This window comes from Ciona robusta, chromosome 12 (assembly GCF_009617815.1).
Source record: "Ciona robusta chromosome 12, ASM961781v2".
NCBI classification, from domain to species: domain Eukaryota; kingdom Metazoa; phylum Chordata; class Ascidiacea; order Phlebobranchia; family Cionidae; genus Ciona; species Ciona robusta.
In genome coordinates, this window is record NC_143246.1 from 7,679,491 (window position 1) to 7,700,107 (window position 20,617).

At 41.6% G+C, this 20,617-nt stretch overlaps 1 protein-coding gene across 3 annotated transcripts in view; it reads left to right on the plus strand.

Annotated features, from left to right (window-relative positions):
• Positions 1-20,617, plus strand: part of LOC149727411 (dynein axonemal heavy chain 5-like) — a 49,910-nt gene that overhangs the window by 14,503 nt on the left and 14,790 nt on the right. For all 3 annotated transcript variants that reach the window (XM_089889573.1, XM_089889571.1, XM_089889572.1), the window contains exons 35-76: positions 236-367; positions 759-785; positions 842-951; positions 1,046-1,272; positions 1,585-1,730; positions 1,996-2,089; positions 2,366-2,552; positions 2,706-2,877; positions 3,139-3,258; positions 3,635-3,768; positions 4,129-4,263; positions 4,677-4,828; positions 5,701-5,894; positions 6,337-6,474; positions 7,317-7,448; positions 7,719-7,831; positions 8,174-8,396; positions 8,845-8,930; positions 9,288-9,426; positions 9,700-9,897; positions 10,200-10,386; positions 11,049-11,200; positions 11,425-11,619; positions 11,896-12,047; positions 12,414-12,620; positions 13,032-13,158; positions 13,317-13,455; positions 13,609-13,745; positions 14,025-14,168; positions 14,336-14,568; positions 14,862-15,127; positions 15,512-15,615; positions 15,894-16,015; positions 16,496-16,687; positions 16,977-17,079; positions 17,338-17,508; positions 17,736-17,872; positions 18,235-18,417; positions 18,905-19,097; positions 19,498-19,635; positions 20,012-20,181; positions 20,327-20,438. In XM_089889573.1, the coding sequence (XP_089745699.1) occupies positions 236-367; positions 759-785; positions 842-951; positions 1,046-1,272; positions 1,585-1,730; positions 1,996-2,089; positions 2,366-2,552; positions 2,706-2,877; positions 3,139-3,258; positions 3,635-3,768; positions 4,129-4,263; positions 4,677-4,828; positions 5,701-5,894; positions 6,337-6,474; positions 7,317-7,448; positions 7,719-7,831; positions 8,174-8,396; positions 8,845-8,930; positions 9,288-9,426; positions 9,700-9,897; positions 10,200-10,386; positions 11,049-11,200; positions 11,425-11,619; positions 11,896-12,047; positions 12,414-12,620; positions 13,032-13,158; positions 13,317-13,455; positions 13,609-13,745; positions 14,025-14,168; positions 14,336-14,568; positions 14,862-15,127; positions 15,512-15,615; positions 15,894-16,015; positions 16,496-16,687; positions 16,977-17,079; positions 17,338-17,508; positions 17,736-17,872; positions 18,235-18,417; positions 18,905-19,097; positions 19,498-19,635; positions 20,012-20,181; positions 20,327-20,438 (6,423 nt within the window). The remainder of the gene's footprint in view (positions 1-235; positions 368-758; positions 786-841; positions 952-1,045; positions 1,273-1,584; positions 1,731-1,995; positions 2,090-2,365; positions 2,553-2,705; positions 2,878-3,138; positions 3,259-3,634; positions 3,769-4,128; positions 4,264-4,676; positions 4,829-5,700; positions 5,895-6,336; positions 6,475-7,316; positions 7,449-7,718; positions 7,832-8,173; positions 8,397-8,844; positions 8,931-9,287; positions 9,427-9,699; positions 9,898-10,199; positions 10,387-11,048; positions 11,201-11,424; positions 11,620-11,895; positions 12,048-12,413; positions 12,621-13,031; positions 13,159-13,316; positions 13,456-13,608; positions 13,746-14,024; positions 14,169-14,335; positions 14,569-14,861; positions 15,128-15,511; positions 15,616-15,893; positions 16,016-16,495; positions 16,688-16,976; positions 17,080-17,337; positions 17,509-17,735; positions 17,873-18,234; positions 18,418-18,904; positions 19,098-19,497; positions 19,636-20,011; positions 20,182-20,326; positions 20,439-20,617) is intronic.

The window sequence follows — 20,617 nt, forward strand, 5'->3', positions numbered from 1 at the left end:
TAAGTGTTTTGCCCAAGGGCGCATACGCCAACGATAGTTGTCACAGTACTGCGTATATACTCCATATATTCGCTACTGTTTCTTTGCATTTAATGTTCAAGGTAAAGAATGCTCACAATGGTGGCACTGTGGAGTCTCGAACACCGTACCCTCTTGGTCTAGTAGCAAGCGCTCCAACCAATGCATCACATTACCTGATAATAATATTAATAACAACATGATATTTCTTATACAGGTACAAACATATTGGGATGAATGCTTAAACCTTCCATCGAAGCTTAAGGAGTGGACCGCTTACTCGGAGATGAAGAATTCAATCCATTGTTACCTGAGTGTGCTACCATTGTTGCATAGACTCGCTAAAAAGGTGGGTGTGATGCCATAATATGTGGGTGTGATGTCATAATATGTGTGTGATGTCATAATACGTGGGTGTGATGTCATAATACGTAGGTGTGATGTCATGATATGTGTGTGATGTCATAATACGTGGGTGTGATGACATAATACATGTGTGTGATGTCATGATATGTGTGTGATGTCATAATACGTGGGTGTGATGTCATGATATGTGTGTGTGATGTCATGATATGTGTGTGATGTCATAATACGTGTGTGTGATGTCATAATACATGTGTGTGATGTCATGATATGTGTGTGATGACATAATACATGGGTGTGATGTCATAATACATGTGTGTGATGTCATAATACGTGTGTGTGATGTCATAATAACATCCATATTTATCATATTTCAGGGCAAATTCAAGGACATTATGATTCCTGTAAGTATCACAATGCCACTTTATGACATCATAATCTAACTTATTGTTTAACAAAGGAAATACGGAACCGACATTGGTTACAAGTGATGTTTGTAACAAACAGCAAGTTTCAATTGGAGGCAAACTTATTTAAACTTGGTCATTTACTGGATATTGGGCTTCTACAGTGAGTTAACTTTAAAACTAAACCTTATATTTCTGTATGTCCCTCATAATATAACTTCAATTATAAGCTATGTTATAACCCGTATACCACCCAGACACAAGGGGGAGATAGAGGACATAGCGATTGCAGCGAGTAAGGAGTTGGAGTTGGAGGTGAAGATGAGAGCGGTGGAAGAGGAGTGGACGGAACAAGTTCTCACGTTTGATAATTACAAGAGAAGAGGACCCGTGTTGTTGGTGAAGGAAGATTCAGAGAGATTGTTGGAGCAACTGGAAGATGCACAAGCACTACTAGCTAATATGCTTACTTCTAAACATATCGGTGAGTGGTGTTATTGTGTGTATATATTTGGCTGTGGTTGGAGGGTGTCTTGTTAGCAGAGGATAGTAGGATACAAGGTTCTAGGCCTGTTGTTGCTACCATTGTGGCCGTATGTGTCCTTGGGCAAGACATTTAACGACAATTGCTCCAACCCAGTGGTCGCAAATATAGAAAAAGCCATACAGAAAAACATTCACACACAAAGTTACATATGTGGTAACTCGCAAGCTGGCATAAGGTGTACGAAACCTCTATGATAGCCATGCAACCACAATATACCAATGAGAACCAAGCAACACACCTTCCACCCAGGTCCTCTACGTGAGGAAGCCGCATCATGGGCGGAGAAGTTGAAGGGGGTAGGTGAGGTGTTGGATGTTTGGCTGGAAACACAGGATCTGTGGCAAGATCTTGAAGCCGTGTTCTCCGATCATGTGACTGCTAAGGAGTTGCCGCAGGTGGGGAAGTCCCGTGTGTGATGTCATTGATGACATCATCATGTCTGTTCTTCATAACGTCTTAGTTTGTTTTAAACAACTACAACTCACTGTGAGTTTATTGTATGTTGGGTTGAGCAGCCACGCTTTTATTTGACACTTTTGCTCAAGTAGTTTTTACCCGTAGCTTTTGTTTTGCTGCTAATTCTCTTCCCTTCATTGTTTTAATTAATTTAATCTTTGCCATTTTATTTCCTAACACATAAACAATGTTATATATTTATAGGAAGCGAAAAGATTCTCGATGGTTGATAAAAGTTATGTGAAGTTGGTGAGACGAGCGTTTGATACAAGGAATATATTGCAGTGTTGTTACGGAGGTAGGGTTGTGTAGCCATGTATACACTGAGTATTCCAACTCCTGCCATTGTGTCCATAACATGCAAAAGCTGTGACTTTCACACGTACAAACTTGTTAGGGAAAGAAGTAAATTAGATTGTATTTAAATTTTGAAACATTTTTTTCCGTAAACCATATATTGCAAATAGTTGTAACAATTTATTGGCCGAATTGTGTTTTGTATAACTTGGATATACATGGGTCGAGTGTGTTTCGGGTAAATAAGTTTCTAACAATCAATGTATTCTTGTTTCAGGGGAAGTCCCAAAAGGAGTCGTCCTCCGCCACATGCAAGAAGAATTAGAGATTTGTTTCAAATGTTTGACGCAATATCTTGACAAGAAACGATCAGTTTGCCCAAGGTTTTATTACCTCACCGATATCGCATTGTTGGCCTTACTGTCGAGGCCCAATGAACTGGATTCTATTCGACCGCATCTAAGGTTTGTCAGTTTGTCACTACTGTGTATTAAACATACTTTTAAACACCCTTTGTACTGTCAACTACTACTATATATTAAACATACTTTGTACATCACCACTATGCATTACAAATACTTTGCACTTTACTACTATACATTAAACACACGTTGCAGATCAATATTCGGCAGTATATCCGACATCCACGTAGAGAAAGCAACCGCGTGGTCTGATACCGTTAGTTCATTAAAGTCGAACCAGAACACCCCGACCCCCGTTCCACCTGAGCGCAGATATTCCATCGTGGATGACACGCATCATCGATCGTCTGTCAGGTTCAATAAATCGGTGGGTGGGTCATTAAAAAGGAAAAAGAATTTTAGTTAAAAAAAATAAATATTTCAAAAAGATAAGAATCTCTTTTCTCAAAAATGCTTTATTTATGATAAAGAGATATCAGTTTGTACAGAATATACAGCAAATAATTTTTTGAAATATTTGATTCTGTCGCAACAATACTTGAATTCAACTTCTTTGTGACCTTTTTTTCATGGACCTTTTTATTTGATTCTTACTTAGAAATATATTAAATATGATGGATATTCTCAGGGTATGAAGTCATGTGACAGCCCCCACTTCTCAGCAAGCATAGCCGACGAGGTGAATGAGGTTTACCAAGCCACTGCTGTTGTTACTTCAGATAAAGAGATGTTGTTGCTAGACGATGAGGTGGGTGGGGTATGGGGTTATGTTGGAGGGGGGTGGTTATAGTTGACGACATTATGGACGTATGTGTCTTTGAGCAAGACACTTAATGGCAATTGTTTCAACCCAGTGGTCATTAATGGGTTGTCTCAATGTCAGCCGATAAAACAATCACCCACAAAGTTACATACGTGGTAACTTGTATGCAGGCAAGAGGTGTATAAAACATACTCGTGTTATAATGACTGTCGTTGCCCCGCCATGCGAGGATAAATAAGTTACATATGTGGTAACTTGTAAGCAGGCACGAGGTGTATGAAACAGAACACCAGTGTTATAACGACTGTCGTTGCCCCTTACCATTAGATAAATAAGTTACAAACATTAAACCACCCACCAGGTAAGCTTATACGAAGGAGTTGAACTGTGGTTACAAAACTTACAAGAATCGATCGAGCGTTCGTTATATTCAACGGTGTGTCGCGCTGTACAAGATGTGGTTGCAAATGTGGCCGTGGAGGAACTTGCATTGAGGTAGTTGTGGTGGTGTGTGGTGTAACTTATATGAATTGTACATGGGTGTATAAGCATTTATGTGTGTTATGTGAGTGTTTATTTGACACTTTTAAGTAGTTTATACCCATAGCGTGTTTTAACGATTGTGTTTTTGTTTGTAATTTCCTTCTCTTCGTTGTTTTAATTATTTTTACCTTTGCTATCGTATTTGAAGATATAAATAAAATGCGGCTACGTAGGTTCTGACATGACACACTAGTTACTACCATATGTTATGCATGTTGAACAAAACTTACAAAGGTGCTTAGGCTTAACATCTGTGCCTTTGTTGCTGCTTTGTAAAACTAATGACATCATCATTAATGACATCATCCCCAGGTACCCCGGGCAAGTAGCGAGGCTTGCTTTATTATTGCTATGGACGAGGGAATGCGAGACAGCCATCAACGAACTGAAGTTTGATAGGAAAGCTTTTGTAAATGCGAGTAAAAAGTTCGCAACCATCTGTGCTAGGTGGGTGGTGTGCTGTTATGAATATCAATTATCGGGTATAGACGCATTATACTACAGCAGATGTTTCAACTAAGTCTACTCAGTTTGCTATTGGTGGATGGTTGTTTTCTATATGGCTGATAGTTTGGGTAACCCATTAGTGATCAAGGGGTTTAAGGCACCCTCCACAATGGTAGCTGCGTCGAGCCTTGAACCTGCATCCTCTTGGTCTAAACATCGTGCTCTAACATCTGATACATCCATTTACACACATACTATTTGGGTGCGGACCTGGGATTTAGGCCAGACTTGGCCCATTACCCCAGATGTTTACACGCATATACCCCGCATATAATATAAAATTATGTAATGTTATTATACCCCTAATATAATTTATCATATACAGCATGGCTTCATATGTTATTCCACCCCAGGTTTCCTGTTGTATTGAACCGTGGTTCATGGAAAGGCACGGACGAGGTGATGCAGCCCATCCACCGGGTGAGGCTAGAGAGCATGATAATGTACGGGGTTCATCTACGGGATGTTATGGAGGGAATGGCTGGGAGGAAACTAAGGGAGATAGGTACTGTGTATTGGGTGTACTTTGGGTGGTGCTACTGTGGATTGGGTGTACTTTGGGTGGTGCTACTGTGGATTGGGTGTACTTTGGGTGGGGCTACTGTGTATTGGGTGTACTTTGGGTGGTGCTACTGTGGATTGGGTGTACTTTGGGTGGTGCTACTGTGGATTGGGTGTACTTTGGGTGGTGCTACTGTGGATTGGGTGTACTTTGGGTGGGGCTACTGTGGATTGGGTGTACTTTGGGTGGGGCTACTGTGGATTGGGTGTACTTTGGGTGGGGCTACTGTGGATTGGGTGTACTTTGGGTGGTGCTACTGTGGATTGGGTGTACTTTGGGTGGTGCTACTGTGGATTGGGTGTACTTTGGGTGGTGCTACTGTGGATTGGGTGTACTTTGGGTGGTGCTACTGTGGATTGGGTGTACTTTGGGTGGTGCTACTGTGTATTGGGTGTACTTTGGGTGGTGCTACTGTGGATTGGGTGTACTTTGGGTGGGGCTACTGTGGATTGGGTGTACTTTGGGTGGGGCTACTGTGGATTGGGTGTACTTTGGGTGGGGCTACTGTGGATTGGGTGTACTTTGGGTGGTGCTACTGTGGATTGGGTGTACTTTGGGTGGTGCTACTGTGTATTGGGTGTACTTTGGGTGGTGCTACTGTGGATTGGGTGTACTTTGGGTGGGGCTACTGTGGATTGGGTGTACTTTGGGTGGGGCTACTGTGGATTGGGTGTACTTTGGGTGGGGCTACTGTGGATCACTACTATACATTAAACATACTTTGTACTGCCAATCATTACTTTTTTCATATTTTTACGCATAAGGGTTTGAAACTAATCCTTATAAATGTTTATATTATTTCTACCCGCACACAGGAGACATCGAGTGGCGACGAAGCATCAGATTTTACTCGTCGGAAACGAACGGGATTCCTGAGCATTACATCACTATGATGGACGACAAATATAAGTTCGGGTTCGAGTTTTACGGGGTCACGTTTCACCCCCTCATGACCCCAACCACGGATCGGACTTTCCTCTGTATTTCAAATGCATTGCAACAAACAAGGGTGGGTGGGCGGGTTACACTAATAATGAAAACAGTGATTCCTTATTTTATCAATGGTTGTTGTTTAGGGGTTAGGTAGGGGTGTGTTCATATGTATAAACCGTATAAACAAGCAGAGTTAAACTATATTTCATTTCTTATTTAATCAATGGGTGTTGGTTTTGGGGTGGTATTTATATTGAAACATAGGTGGCAACCTATGTAATATCTCCCTAGTATTTCCCTGTTGTTATCTATACAGTTCTGTATATAAGCATATTGCCTGGCACATGAATTCATATAGAATGCATATTATGTGTAATGTTAATGTCATCCCAACATTTGAAACAGAGGTGTTATATTTTGTTTTAGCAAACCAGTTTTGCGCCTTTTTTTTGCTTGTACTTTAACGAATGCCACAATTGTTGCGAAACCCAACAACAACCATAACTCCCACTACCCAGGGTTGCGCAATAGTGGGCGAGGCAGGCACAGGGAAGACGGAAACCATCCAAAGCATGGCAACACTGCTGGGAAGGTACTTGTATATGGTTGGCTGCGATCGATATACTGATGTTGGATCCTTGGCCAAGATAATGCAGGTTTGTAATTGGTGGAGTGTTTTATATGGGTGAGGTTCCATGGAAGCTGGGACTTAGACCAGAGTTCGCTTATTACCCCAACATTGTATATGCACATTCTATTCTATATGGGTGAGGTCCTACAGTGAGGCATGCCATGGGACCCGGGATTTAGACCAGAGTTGACCCATTACCCCAACATTGTATATGCACATTCTATTCTATATGGGTGAGGCCCTACAGTGAAGCATGCCATGGAAGCTGGGACTTAGAACAGAGTTGATCCATTACCCCAACATTGTATATGCACATTCTATTCTATATGGGTGAGGTCCTACAGTGAGGCACACCATGGGACCTGGGATTTAGACCAGAGTTGGCCCATTACCCCAACACCCAGGGATTGAGGCCAGAGTTGGCTCATTACCCCAACATTGTATATGCACATTCTATTCTATGTGGGTGAGGTCCTACAGTGAGGCACGCCATGGGACCTGGGATTTAGACCAGAGTTGGCCCATTACCCCAACACCCAGGGATTGAGGCCAGAGTTGGCTCATTACCCCAACATTGTATATGCACATTCTATTCTATGTGGGTGAGGTCCTACAGTGAGGCATGCCATGGGACCTGGGATTTAAGCCAGAGTTGTCCCATTACCCCAACATTGTATATGCACATTCTATTCTATATGGGTGAGGTCATACAGTGAGGCATGCCATGAGACCTGGGATTTAGACCAGAGTTCGCTTATTACCCCAACATTGTATATGCACATTCTATTCTATATGCGTGAGGTTCATCTCCCGATACACCCACTTATTATCATATACCACATCACAATCACTATTCTTACATCACAGGGCTTATCAACAGATGGATCCTGGGGTTGCTTTGATAATATTCAATTATTATCAAACAATGGATTAAGCGTGATACTGGAATTCACATCAGCGTTGTTTACAGCGCTGCAATCTGCTTCATTCAACTCACAGGTGGGAAAGATAAATAAATTTGTTAAAATTATAAAAAGAAAGTTAATTAACTTTTTGGATTGGTTGAATTTAAAAGAATAATAAAGTAATTTGGCAGTTTTGTGACACCTATAGTAATCAAAAGATATATCATCAGTCTCTTATTTATATATAATATATTTATGTGTATTCAATAACACTTGGTGTATTCTCCAACAATATTAGGTCAGGACCAGATTCACGGTACATATCATCGTTAAAACATCATTTAAACAACTTTTTCCTCACCAGACGAGGGCGTATGTGAGCAACGTGAGCGAGGGGATTACCCTGAACCGGAACCTTGGTTTATTTTTGACCTTCAACCCAAGTTCTCAGTCTGGGGGATTGCCCACCTCTATAAGGTGAGTGGCATGGCTAGTGAACTTAACACGTCAGGGGTTTTAAAACAGAAGCAACAACTTTACTAAATATTACACCGTGTATGTGGGTACAGTGCTCAATAATTCAACTAAACTTACTGTTAACCCACACATGGACCTTACCCATATACAATATTATATGCTATGGTAGATTGTGTGACAAACCCCATACTCAGTGATTCTTGAGCATTATTTACCACAGCCCCAACCACCACACCCCATATATAACCTCCACATATCATTATCAACCAATACCAATGGTAACACAACCCCTACCCACAGATCATTATATCATATGCAATCCCCAACATTACATTACCACAGATCATTATACCGAACCATCCACCTGACGAAACCCAACATCACCCCGATCATCAAGGCTTACTCCACCTCGCTTGGTATCCGAGCCTCCAAGTCACTCGCCGATCGTTTAAAGACGTTGCTCGACCTCGCGCATCAGCAACTGCCTCGGGAGCGCCACCATGAGGTTAACCTGCCGGCCATTATCGTCGCGCTCAATCTGGCCGCACAGAAACGAAGAACAAAGGTGTGTTGTGATGTCATAATGGTTGATTCTTGTTTATAGTCTTAGTTACATTAGGGCAACGACAGTCACTATAACACGGGTGTTCTGTTTCATACACCTCGCTTACAAGTTACCACGTATGTAACTTATTCATCCTCGCATGGCGGGGAAACAACAGTCGTTATAACACAGCTGTTCTGTTTCATACACCTCATGCTCACAAGTTACCACGTATGTAACTTTGTTCTGTTTCATACACCTTGTGCCAGCTTACGAGTTACCACGTATGTAACTTTGTGGGTGAATATTTTTCTGTATAGCTGACAGTACAGACAACCCATTAGTGACCACTGGGTTGGAGCAATAGCAGTTAAGCGTTTTGCCCAAGGATACATACGCCCACAATTGTAACGGCAGCTCATAATTTTAAACAACCCCGTTTGATGACAAACAATGCCCATTATGACAGGATGAACGAATTGAATCGCGAACCGACCAATCACGAGGCCCCGATGAAATGAAGATGTCGCGCTCCAATAGTCAAACCTCCGTCAGGTATTTACACTAGAGGGAGATAATGTACAGGGGTGGTTCATTATTATCCCAACTACAACTAAATTTGGTTTAATTAGTAACAACTTACTGTATATTTATTGTATGTTAGGTTTAGCAGCCATGATTTTATTTAACATTTTTCAAATTTTCCTTGTTTTGTCTTAGTTTTTTTACGATTATAAAACACTTTATGTTTGAATTTTTGCACTGCATTAATACGTAAACATTACAACCAATAAATTAGATTTGTTTCATAGAATTGTAAAAGAAATCTAACTTAACCATCCTCCCCTCTGTTTATAGTTTAGGGAAAATAACAATTGATCACAACCATAGAAATAATATGCTCATCCATAGACAACCCATGTTACAAGTGAGTCCGTCCCCGACCATCATACGACCACTAGGAGGCGATAAAGTGTTGGGTAAGAAATCGACAGCGAGCCCGAATACGCTGACCAACCAAGCGAAGCTCGACCATGGATTGGTGGCGCAGGTAACACGGGGTTTTCGACATTCTATTGTATATGGATGAGGGGTTTAATTATTGTGTAATTGATCGAAATACATAAGAATCGCTATATGAGTGCTAGATATCTCTACCTTCGGGGAACAACAGGCTTCAACATCTGGTGAGGTTCATGTGGTAGCACCCTGGGTGTTGAGGTAATTGGCCAACTCTGATCTAAATCCCAGGTCTCATGTCGCGCCTTACTGTAGGACCTCACCCATATAGAATAGAATCAGTTATTAACATTTTATTACCCAGGCTTTGTTAGAGACGATCTCCCCCGGTTTCTCACCCAGCGATGCGTTAATATTCAACAACATTGTGCGCGATGTGTTCAGTGGGATACAATATGTTAGGGATGTCCTTACTTCCATGAGTGGGAATTCCCCTGTAGGTAGTTCCATGCTCCAATCATCAGCTGCCAGATATCATGATATGGAGACGGCTATTCACCAGGTATGTATGTGTTAACATTGGTATTATAATATAAAGGGTGTTTGTTCTTAACCATTGTAATAAATAAATGTAACTTGTTTATTCTCACTGTACAATGACAGTCGCTATAACACGGGTGTTCTGTTTAATAAGTTACCCTGTATGTAACTCTGGGTTGGAGCAATTACAATTACGGTGAAGTGTTTAACTGCAAAACACATACGCTCATAATGGTGGCATTAAGCCTCGAACCCATAACCTCTTGGTTAGAAGCATGCGTGCTAACTGTTGTACCACTATGACATAATGTACTTTACCACCAGGTGGCACAAGAGAGAGGCCTGGTATCCCACGGCAACTGGGTGAACAAAGTCCTCCAACTCCAGCAGATGGCAGTATTGAGACAGGGTGTTGTGGTGGCTGGGTCAGCAGGGTCGGGGAAATCATCTATTATATCCACACTGGTTGATGCGTTGTGTTTGTTGCCTAATAACCATGGATCTGGGACAGGTGATTGTGATAAAATATATATTGGGTAATTGGTAATATGCTGTTACCAGGCGTAAATTGACGTTTTCAACCCGATTTTCCTTCTTTTAAATTTACAAATGGACAACATGCCTTGAAATAGCCCTTATAAGATCCCGTTTTTTCATTCTAAAAATACATTATTCATGCTTTTTGAACTGTCCAAATTTTAAAATTGTTTAGGTGTTTCTTCAATTTATTGAAAATATGCCGTTTTCCTATAAAACACTTGTGTTTGCATATATAAGTTACACCTGTTATAAATGCATCCACATCTAACCCCCATATACCCACCTTACTATATGTCCCATCTTGCCCCACCTTACTATACGTGTCCCGTCTTACCCCACCTTACTATACGTGTCCCGTCTTGCCCCACCTTACTATGTGCCCCATCTTGCCCCACCTTACTATGTGTCCCATCTTGCCCCACCCTACTATGTGTCCCATCTTGCCCCACCTTACTATACGTGTCCCGTCTTACCCCACCCTACTATAGGGATGTCCAATAATCCATATTCTGCTATATACATGTCCCATATTACCCCACCTTACCATATATACATGTCCCATCTTACCCCACCCTACTATATTGTGACATCCCACCCTTCTATATTCATCTAACCCCCCATACCCACACACAGGAAGAGCCACCAGTCCAGGAGTGTCCAGTCACAAACTTCAACGACTCAACCCTCTTACTGTGGATGAACCATCACTTATGTTCGGAGCTGTCAATCATTCTAATGAATGGGTGGATGGGATACTCACCCATGCGTGGAGGAAAGCTAATAGGGTGGGTTGGGGTTATTTGTTAAATATATTTTCTAATTCTATACTTGTTCGCCTTTTTATTGATGGCCTAAACACTCAAATTAGGGAAGATTTTGTGAACGAATATGTTTAACTTTGACAGTAATACTTACTTTACCGATCCTTTAAACATTATGTACAACATTGTGTGTTAACAGTAAATAACATCCATATGTTTCCACTCAAATATACTTCATCCCCCACCAGAACCAAAGCACGACATGGTTATGTCTCGATGGCCCTCTTGTGCCCTCGTGTGCCGATCGGTTCAACAGTGCCCTGGATGGCCACAAGGTGTTCCCCTTGAGCAATGGGGAGAAATTACAACTAACCCCCAACATGAGGATTATATTCGAAACATCGGAACTCAGGAATGCCTCCCCCTCGTTGCTGTCTCGCACGGTATGTTGTTTCTATTTAGTAGGGCGATGGGGTTAGGCGTTTGCAATGTAACTTAAGGATACCGGGTTCTATGCTCGATACTGATAGATGAAATATTGCGTATATGTCCTTGGGCAAGACATTCAACCACTGGGTTAAAAAAACACCCACAATGGTAGCAGCCTTGATCCCATAATCTCTGGGTAAGAGGCGGGCATGCTAATCACTTTGCCACCGTGTCGGACATTATATTGTTTCTATGGCAGGGGTTGGTGTTTTATATTGTTTCTATTGCAGGGCTTGGTGTTTGTGGACAAGAACGTACTAGGATGGCGCCCTCTAGCCAAAGCTTGGTTAGAAACACGAACGAAAGATGAAATCCTTGTTTTACAAAAATGTTTCAACAAGACATTGGATCCAGTTATTTCGTTCATCTTCAATGACTCGAGGTGAATAACATGCATTCTATTCTTGCATAACAAAATATACATGTTTCAGAATAATTGAGAACTTTGTTTATGATGGTGGAATGCTGTATATTCACTCTGTATATTATTTTCATATGCACAATATAGTAGGGTGGGGTAAGATGGAACACCTTTAGCACATAATATCCAAATATCATGATCCTGTTTTAAACAATTAACAACGGTCTATGGGAGTCGTGAGGATAAAGTTTTATAATTCTTTGAATGTACCATGTTTACTACCAAATGAACAAAAAAATAGAAGGAAAAGGTTTCCCATATTCCCCCACCTTACTATATATTATTATGTTTTATTGATATTGTATTTATGTATCTTCCCTCCCACAGACCACAAACCCCAGTATGCGAGGTCGGTTTATTCTCGACCTGCCTCACTTTATTAAACGAGATGCTGAACGAACATCAACAACATATTGGGGGGGACCTCCATGTTGAGAGGTTGTATCTCTTCTGCCTCGTGTGGGCGTTCGGGGGGTTGTTGGAGGGGAATGTCGCGAAGTCTTTCAGTGATTTGCTCAAGACACTTTCATCTGCGTGAGTTGGAATTTCTATTCTATTTCTATTCTGTATGGGTGAGGTCCTTGAGGACCTGGGATTCAGCCAGACTTGGCCCATTACCCCCAACACCTTTGTACGTACAAAAGTGACGTGCTTGCAATAGTGAATTCCTTTATTCATGTTCTGATCCAGGCGTCCCCAACAATAACACAATAAGATATAATTGAAGCTGACATCATTGTGCATGTATATGACCTAAAACATTTAATGGCAATAATTGCTACAATCCAGTAGTCACTATTGGGTTGTCTAAATTGTCTGCCATACATAAAAAAATCAGCTACAAACTTGTAAGCGGGCACGAGGTGCACGAACAACTATGTTATAACGACTTTCGTTTCCCTGCAAGAATAAGTTACACCCAACTAACCCCTTTTACCCCACCAGCCTCCCTGATTACGACCACGAGATCTCCGTGTTTGATTATTACGTTGATGAATCGGGTGAATGGGACACATGGAATGCGAGGGTACCCGAAGCTACTTACACAGGGACCACAGATATATTAGGAGAGGTAATGTGGGGGTGGTGCTTGTGTTACTATAACTAGTGTGTTGGCTTATGTGTTTGGGATAAAATAAGCATCACAATCTATATTAATATTGTTATCAAAGGGCTCAATAAAACGCAATGTTGAAATACATTACCAACCTATTATGTTGCATAACACAGGTGTTCGTGGACACGGTTGACACGATCCGGGTTCGAAGTTTGCTCGAGTTCGCCCACAGTGCGCGGAAACACACCCTTATTATTGGGGAGAGGGGGGTGGGGAAGACGGCGCTCGTTAATGATTTCCTTGATACTCAAGGTGGGTTTATATATGAATGGGTGTGTTAGGTTTCAAACTTTTTTAATTTACTAATTTTTTTTTTTATTGAAATGTTGGCACTGCAAGAAAATGCCATGATTTAAATTACATTATGCGTGGCAGCAATATCTTACTAATCTAACCATATTACAGACAAACAATCCAGTATTCTACAACGATTAGTCTTCAGCCATGCTTCAACAGCTTCACAACTCCACAGTTTCATTCAACATAATATTCAACATCGACAAGGGTTTGTGTATGGAGCTAAGGATGGAAAGCATTTAGAGGTGGGGGGTGGGGGTATAAATGTAACTTGCTTTATCCTTGCGTGGCCGGAAAACGACAGTCGTTATAACACGGGTTTAACACCTCTGGCCTGCCTACGAGTTACCATGTATGTTACTTTATGGGTGCATATTTTTTTCATGTATGGCTGACAATTTAGACGACCCATTGGGTTGAAGCAATTGCCAGTAAGTGTCTTTCCCAAGAACACATGCCCACAATAGTAGCAACGCCGAGCTCTGAATCCATAATCCTAATGTATTGCACCTTACAACCACCAGGCCTTCATCGATGACATCAACCTGCCGTCCACGGACATGGAAGGCGTCCAACGTTGTAATGAACTGCTACGAACCCTTGTAGACGACCATACCATATGTAAGCTGCATCCACCTTTTGAATGGAGGACTGTAGAAGGATTGGAGGTGGGGGGTTTAAGTTATCTATTCTGTATGGTTGCAGGTTTACTTGTTATTTATCCTCATCTGTTTTCTATCAACTATATTTTCATCTTTACACCCTTATTCCATCATTCCAAAATAAGCTTAAATAAAAAACAACAACTTTAATTGCGCATCACTGCTCAATATAGGTGTTGGCAACACTGTCCACCTCATCAACGAACTTTAACATCGACCCCCGATTATTACGACACTTCGCCGTGTTGCGTCTACGTCCCCCGTCGAGCAGCGAGCTACGACACATCGTGTTCTCTGTGATGGAGGCCAACTTATCGGATCGTCCGTTAAACCAGGAGTTGCATGAAAGTATCGCGACAGCTTCGAGTAAAATCATCGAAGCTGTGAAGGTCGTGCTCAAGGCTTGGTGGGGGTTGTGGAGAACTTCACTTTTTATAAAACTTTTTATTTTCTCAGTTTTGATATTATAAGTTAGTTTATTTTTACCCTTGGTAGGTATAGAAGTCTAGCAGCATCATGGGAAACATGCTGCACGATTCACTTTTTTAATAAACCTATTAAAACTCTCAAATTATTAAATTTGAATACAATTTTGTTCAATTTCAAACTATCCATACCAGTTTATATAAATTTTAACCTAATTTTGATATAGGGTATTTTTATCACTTCACTTAGTATATAATCGAACCCTCCCCCCAGCCCGATGCCCGGTCGGCACCATTACGCCTTCAGTCTTCGTCAACTCACCAAGATGTCGCAATGTTTGCGTCGGTTAGCCGACGAGGATCGCGCCAATGATGACCTGGTGGTGGCGCTATGGAGGCACGAGATTGAACGGTTGATTGGGGACCAAATATGTCGCACTTCTGACATCGTGTGGTTCGATGATCTCATGCAGAAAACAATTGCCGACGTTTTGCCGCAGTTCGCCGATAATTCGGCAAAATGTTTCGTCACTTTTCCAGGTTTGTGATGTCATGTTTTCCAGGTGAAAAATAAGTTAGAACAATTCATAAACTCACATGCATGGAATATTTGTATGGACAATAATGACATTTAATGAATAGAACATATATTTGCAACTTAATATTGTAACTCTAATATGTTTTGTGCATCTGGCCCTGATCTAGCACTCATATTGTTGGACGATTCTCGTTGCATCATAACAGAATACACCAAGTGCTACTAAATAAGCAGCAAACAAAATTAATTCCATAATAGATCCCATTTGAATAAGAGACTGATGATGCCATTCTATGCGAAACATATCTATATAACAGATTCATTTGGCTCGGTTTTGTCACTTACATATCACATAGCAATTAATCGTGATGTAATATCCCCCCCAGTTGAAACGAAGACCCACCATCGACCCCTTGCATCCTCCCATCACCAAATAAGGATCCAACTTCATCCAATCAATGAAGTTAAGGATATATTGGATTGCATGAAGGTGGTTGTTCATATACTTGTATGTTTATCTACGTATTCCTTTCAATACTCAGCCTCGTTTTCCTTAACAATCATCAATCCTTTGTTCGTGCTACGCGAGTCTATCAGTTCTGTTGTGAACACTTGTTGGCCACTGTTATTCTCAAACTATGTTTATGTTGCACAGTAAAAGTTGAATATATCTAAATAAAGTTATATTAGCCAATCTCAGATGGTGACATGCATTACTACTTATTATGTGAGGATAAGTAAGTTACTTATATCCATACACCCCCACAGGCCCACCTTACCCACTACAATGAGGAACAACATCATCATGAATCAATCAGTAACATAATGTTTAGTGAAGATATATTATCGCATATCATACGAATGCATCGTGTGTTGTGCTACCATCATGGGTAAGTATACATGTATGTTATGGTGGCAGTGCCAAACCTTGAACCCATATCCTCTGGGCCTGAGGCAGCGACCTAACCACTCTGCCGGACAATATCTTATGTATGTAGGCAGCCCCCTCACCCCTATATAACCCCCCACTAACCCCCCTTACCCCACAGAGGCAGCATGGTGGTGATAGGTGCAGTAGGCAGCCCCCTCACCCCTATATAACCCCCTACTAACCCCCCTTACCCCACAGAGGCAGCATGATGGTGATAGGGGCAGTAGGCAGCCCCCTCACCCCTATATAACCCCCTACTAACCCCCCTTACCCCACAGAGGCAGCATGATGGTGATAGGGGCAGTGGGCAGCCCCCCTCACCCCTATATAACCCCCTACTAACCCCCCTTACCCCACAGAGGCAGTATGATGGTGATAGGGGCAGTGGGCAGCCACCTCGCCCCTATATAACCCCCTACTAACCCCCCTTACCCCACAGAGGCAGCATGATGGTGATAGGGGCAGTGGGCAGCCACCTCACCCAACTCACCCGGCTGGTACTCCACCTCGCGGACCTTCGACCCCACAGCATCGACTCATCGCGACCCACAGCTTTCTTCGATAGTTTGCGTACAGCAGTGAGAGTGGCAGGGACCGAGGGACAACCCGTGTCTATCGTGCTATCGGCAAGGTATCTATGTTATTATATATGATTTTCAACATTAATGAATTGTATAGTGAGTTGTTACGAAATATGTCACATACAAAAAGTCAAACGACTAGTATATTGCGGCAACTGCTGTATATTTCATAGGACTTGATCGTGACTATTATTTCTTGGGCGACACTGTATTAATCAGTAAACATTACAACCAATAAGTTAGATTTGTTTCACAGGATTGTGTGTCTAACTATCCTTGCCTCCCCTGTGTTTATTATTATCCTTCATTTTTAATTAATATATGATATCTGTGTCACAGAGAATTACGAAACCCGTTATTCCTTGATGCAATCAACAGTCTTCTCGTAGCTGGGGAATACCCACATTTATTCTCCAATGACGAACTTGATGGTTTGTTGCAGGTATCGTGGTTTCACCCCCACACCCCTCTTATTGTTGTGTTACAACCCATGTTACCCCCACCTTAATTATCCTTAAAAAAACTCTTCTCTTGTATTGTGATGTCATACCCCATGACATCTCTACTTAAATATTAACGCCACACAAACACCCAACCCCTTCAATCACATATTAATTCCTTTACCCAGGTCCTCACCCCAATATAACCCCTCCACCCACACCTTCGCCCCCCATTATAACCCCCACACCCCTCCACCCAGGTCCTCGCCCCCACCCTACGGCGCCACCACCCTACCATGATGAGCGATCCAATGAAGTTGTTCGTATCCCGTGTTAAATGCAACTTCCACATCGTATTAATCCTCCCACCCCACGATCCAATACTCAAGATTGCCCTCCATTCCTACCCGGGGATCGTGTCCGAGTGTCAGGTGGGTTCAAATATTATGTTCCTAATATATCTTTCGTTCAACCAGTTGTGTTTAACTATAGTAGGGTCAGGTGAGCTGAACAAAATCTATTTTGCCAACCTCTAAGTATTTTGTAAAAACATTGTATTTTCATCTTAGATTCTTATAATATACATCAGCATATGTGCCTGTACAAACTCATTCATACAGATATTCTTTGGGTATTTTCAAAATCTTCTCGTTTCCAGATAATTTGGATCCGTGACTGGCCACAAGAGGTCCTCATCCAACAAGCGGAATATTTCATCAACCACCAACGGGTGGCGCAAGAGACCTCCCGTAAAACGAGGGAAGCACTCACCATGGCGATTGCTAATATGCACAGGTGTGATGTCATAATTGAAACTATTTCTTAACTATCGGTGTATTGTCACATCATAAAGATTCAAGAATGCCAAGTATCTGTATTTACTCACATTCTCCCATTACATTCTATATGGGTGGAGTTCTACAATGTGACATAGAGCATGGTATTTAGGTCAGAGTTGCCTCATTACCACAACACCCAGGTTGCTACTGTTCGTTTTAATTAAATATTTGCAACCCACTGTGAGTTGCTTCTTATGAGGTTAACAGCCACACGTTTGAACCAAATGTTCATTTGCTTCAACTACCCATACACTGTAACACTGCCACACAATTATAAACATATTGAATTAAGTTTAATTCTCTAACCCACCCACCCAGCCTTACCCTGCGCGACTGCAAACAAGCGTGTTGGGCGGGAGATACGAACGCGACGGTGTCGGTCACGGGAACGAGTCTACAAACCAAGAAAGATAAAGAATCGATCAAAGTGGAGAAGATGGAACTACGTAATCTACCTTACTCTAAATCGATTCTGTTGGAAAGAATTAAGCTGTTGAACAAGTATGTAGACTGTCTGCATGTGTGGTTAGGGGTCTGGATGCGTACCGCTGGTTATGCTTATGTAGGTTGTCTGTATATGTGGTGCCGTTTGTGTGTGGGTGTATTGCTGGCTGTGTTTGTTTTAATTAATTAATTAATTATAAGTTAATTTATTGCAAGTTTACCACATTTTGGTTTAACAGCCAGATCTTTGAAAGCTGATTTACCGTATTTGGTCTGAAGCCTTTATTTAACAACTACTATATTTAGATGTTAATTCCCTTCTCTTCGTTATCTTAATTAATATGATCTTCTTACTTTGGCTACCAGGCATAATCTAATATACACTTCTTCTTTGGTATAAAAAATGTTTAAATTACCAATAAACCAAAGAATCTAAAAAGTCTAAAATAAATCTTAGTTCAATATGATGATGGTTGACAGATACATATATGTTGTTTTACTTATATATATATATATGTACACACACCAACCTTACCCCTCTCAGGGACAAATCAAAACGATCATCGGTTGAAATATTTGTCGGCCCGTACACATATCGTAAGTTTATGGAATGCCTTCATTTATTGAATGAGGAACAAAGCAAGATCCTTGATGAAGAAACAACCAAGTTACAACGTGCGTTGGATACGTTGGATGAGACAAGGAAAGATGCAAAGACAATGCAACAAGCTATAAGGGTGGGGTGGGGTAAATAAGGATGGGTGTGACTTGTTTATATTCGCATGGGGGGCAACGACAGTCGTTATAACACAGGTGTTCTGTTTCATACACCTCGCTTACAAGTTACCATTTATGTAAAACTTTGTGGGTGATTGTGTTTCTGTATGACTGACAATTTGTACAACCCATTAGTGACCACTGGGTTGGAGCAATTGCCTATAAGTGTCTTACCCAAGGACACATACGACCACAATGGTCTCTGTAACCTAGTTTAGAAGTGGCCGCTATAACCACTGAACAATATCCTGTGGCCACAGTTAGTATAAAGTCAATGTTTGTTTATTTACATTTTAATAACACAAAAACATTAACATTAACCCACCCTAACAAGTTAGTAACAATAACCCACCCCCTCAGGTTCTCCGTAGCAAATTCAACGCAGCTCAAACCAAGGTTGGTGAGTTATTCAAACAACTGACCACTGAAGCCACAAGGTTGGAGAAGTTGAAGGCTCACTGTGGTAGTGGTGGGGGCTCGCTACATGCATTTCTACAGGTAATGGTTTATGTGGGTGCATGGTGTTATACCTTTGGGGAAGTGACAGGCTTCAACATCTGGTAAGGTTCATGCAGTAGCACCCTGGGTGTTGGGGTAATGGGCAAACTACGACTTAAACCCCAGATCCTATAACGTACCTTAGTATAGGACCTTAACCATACCGATTCAGGATACTGGTCAGTCACCTTTGTAACATGCTAAGTCTGACATAAGTTATGGGCAATCATAGCCATACTGCTCCATGACTTGTAGACCATACATCAACTAATAATGGCCACATATACATTTTGCTGCTTTTATGACATATAACCATCCACCCAGTTAACATGTGTGTTGTATAATATGTCATATTATGTAACCACCATCCCCCCAGCTAACCCAGGAAGAGGACTCCGATTACGAGGAGGATGTTTTGCTTCGTTTCGATGAAGTTGATGATTACGATCGACAGTTTGAAGCGATGAGGGAAGCCAACCTTAAGTCGAAGAGGGTTCAAGTGGATGAGGAGATCTATGAGGCTAGGAGGGTACTGGAGGAGGCTAGGTGGGTGGGATGTGTGGGGCGGGGTTGGATGGGGTTATGAACAGTTGGTGTAGAAAGGGGTTGTTTGTAGTGTGGTAGCGCAGTGTGCTGTTGGGGGTGGCATGCGTGTGGTTAGTATATTGATCATAACATTGTTCATTCACAGATCCAGCTTAGTGACAGCGAAGGACAAAGTTAAGGAATGGAAAAGCAAAGTTGATCGAGGTTGTATTGAACGGTTGAAGGGATTCACCAACCCCCCTGTACTAGTGGCACAGGTGGGCGTGATGTCATCACGGTGGTGATGTCATGATGATGTCATCGCGGTGGTGATGTCATCGCGGTGATGATATCTTCTTTTCTTTTTAGTTTTAACATGTTACCATTTTGAAAATTTTAACATTTTACCATTTAGTTAAAAGCTTCTAACTGTACATTAATATGCGATCATGTTTTG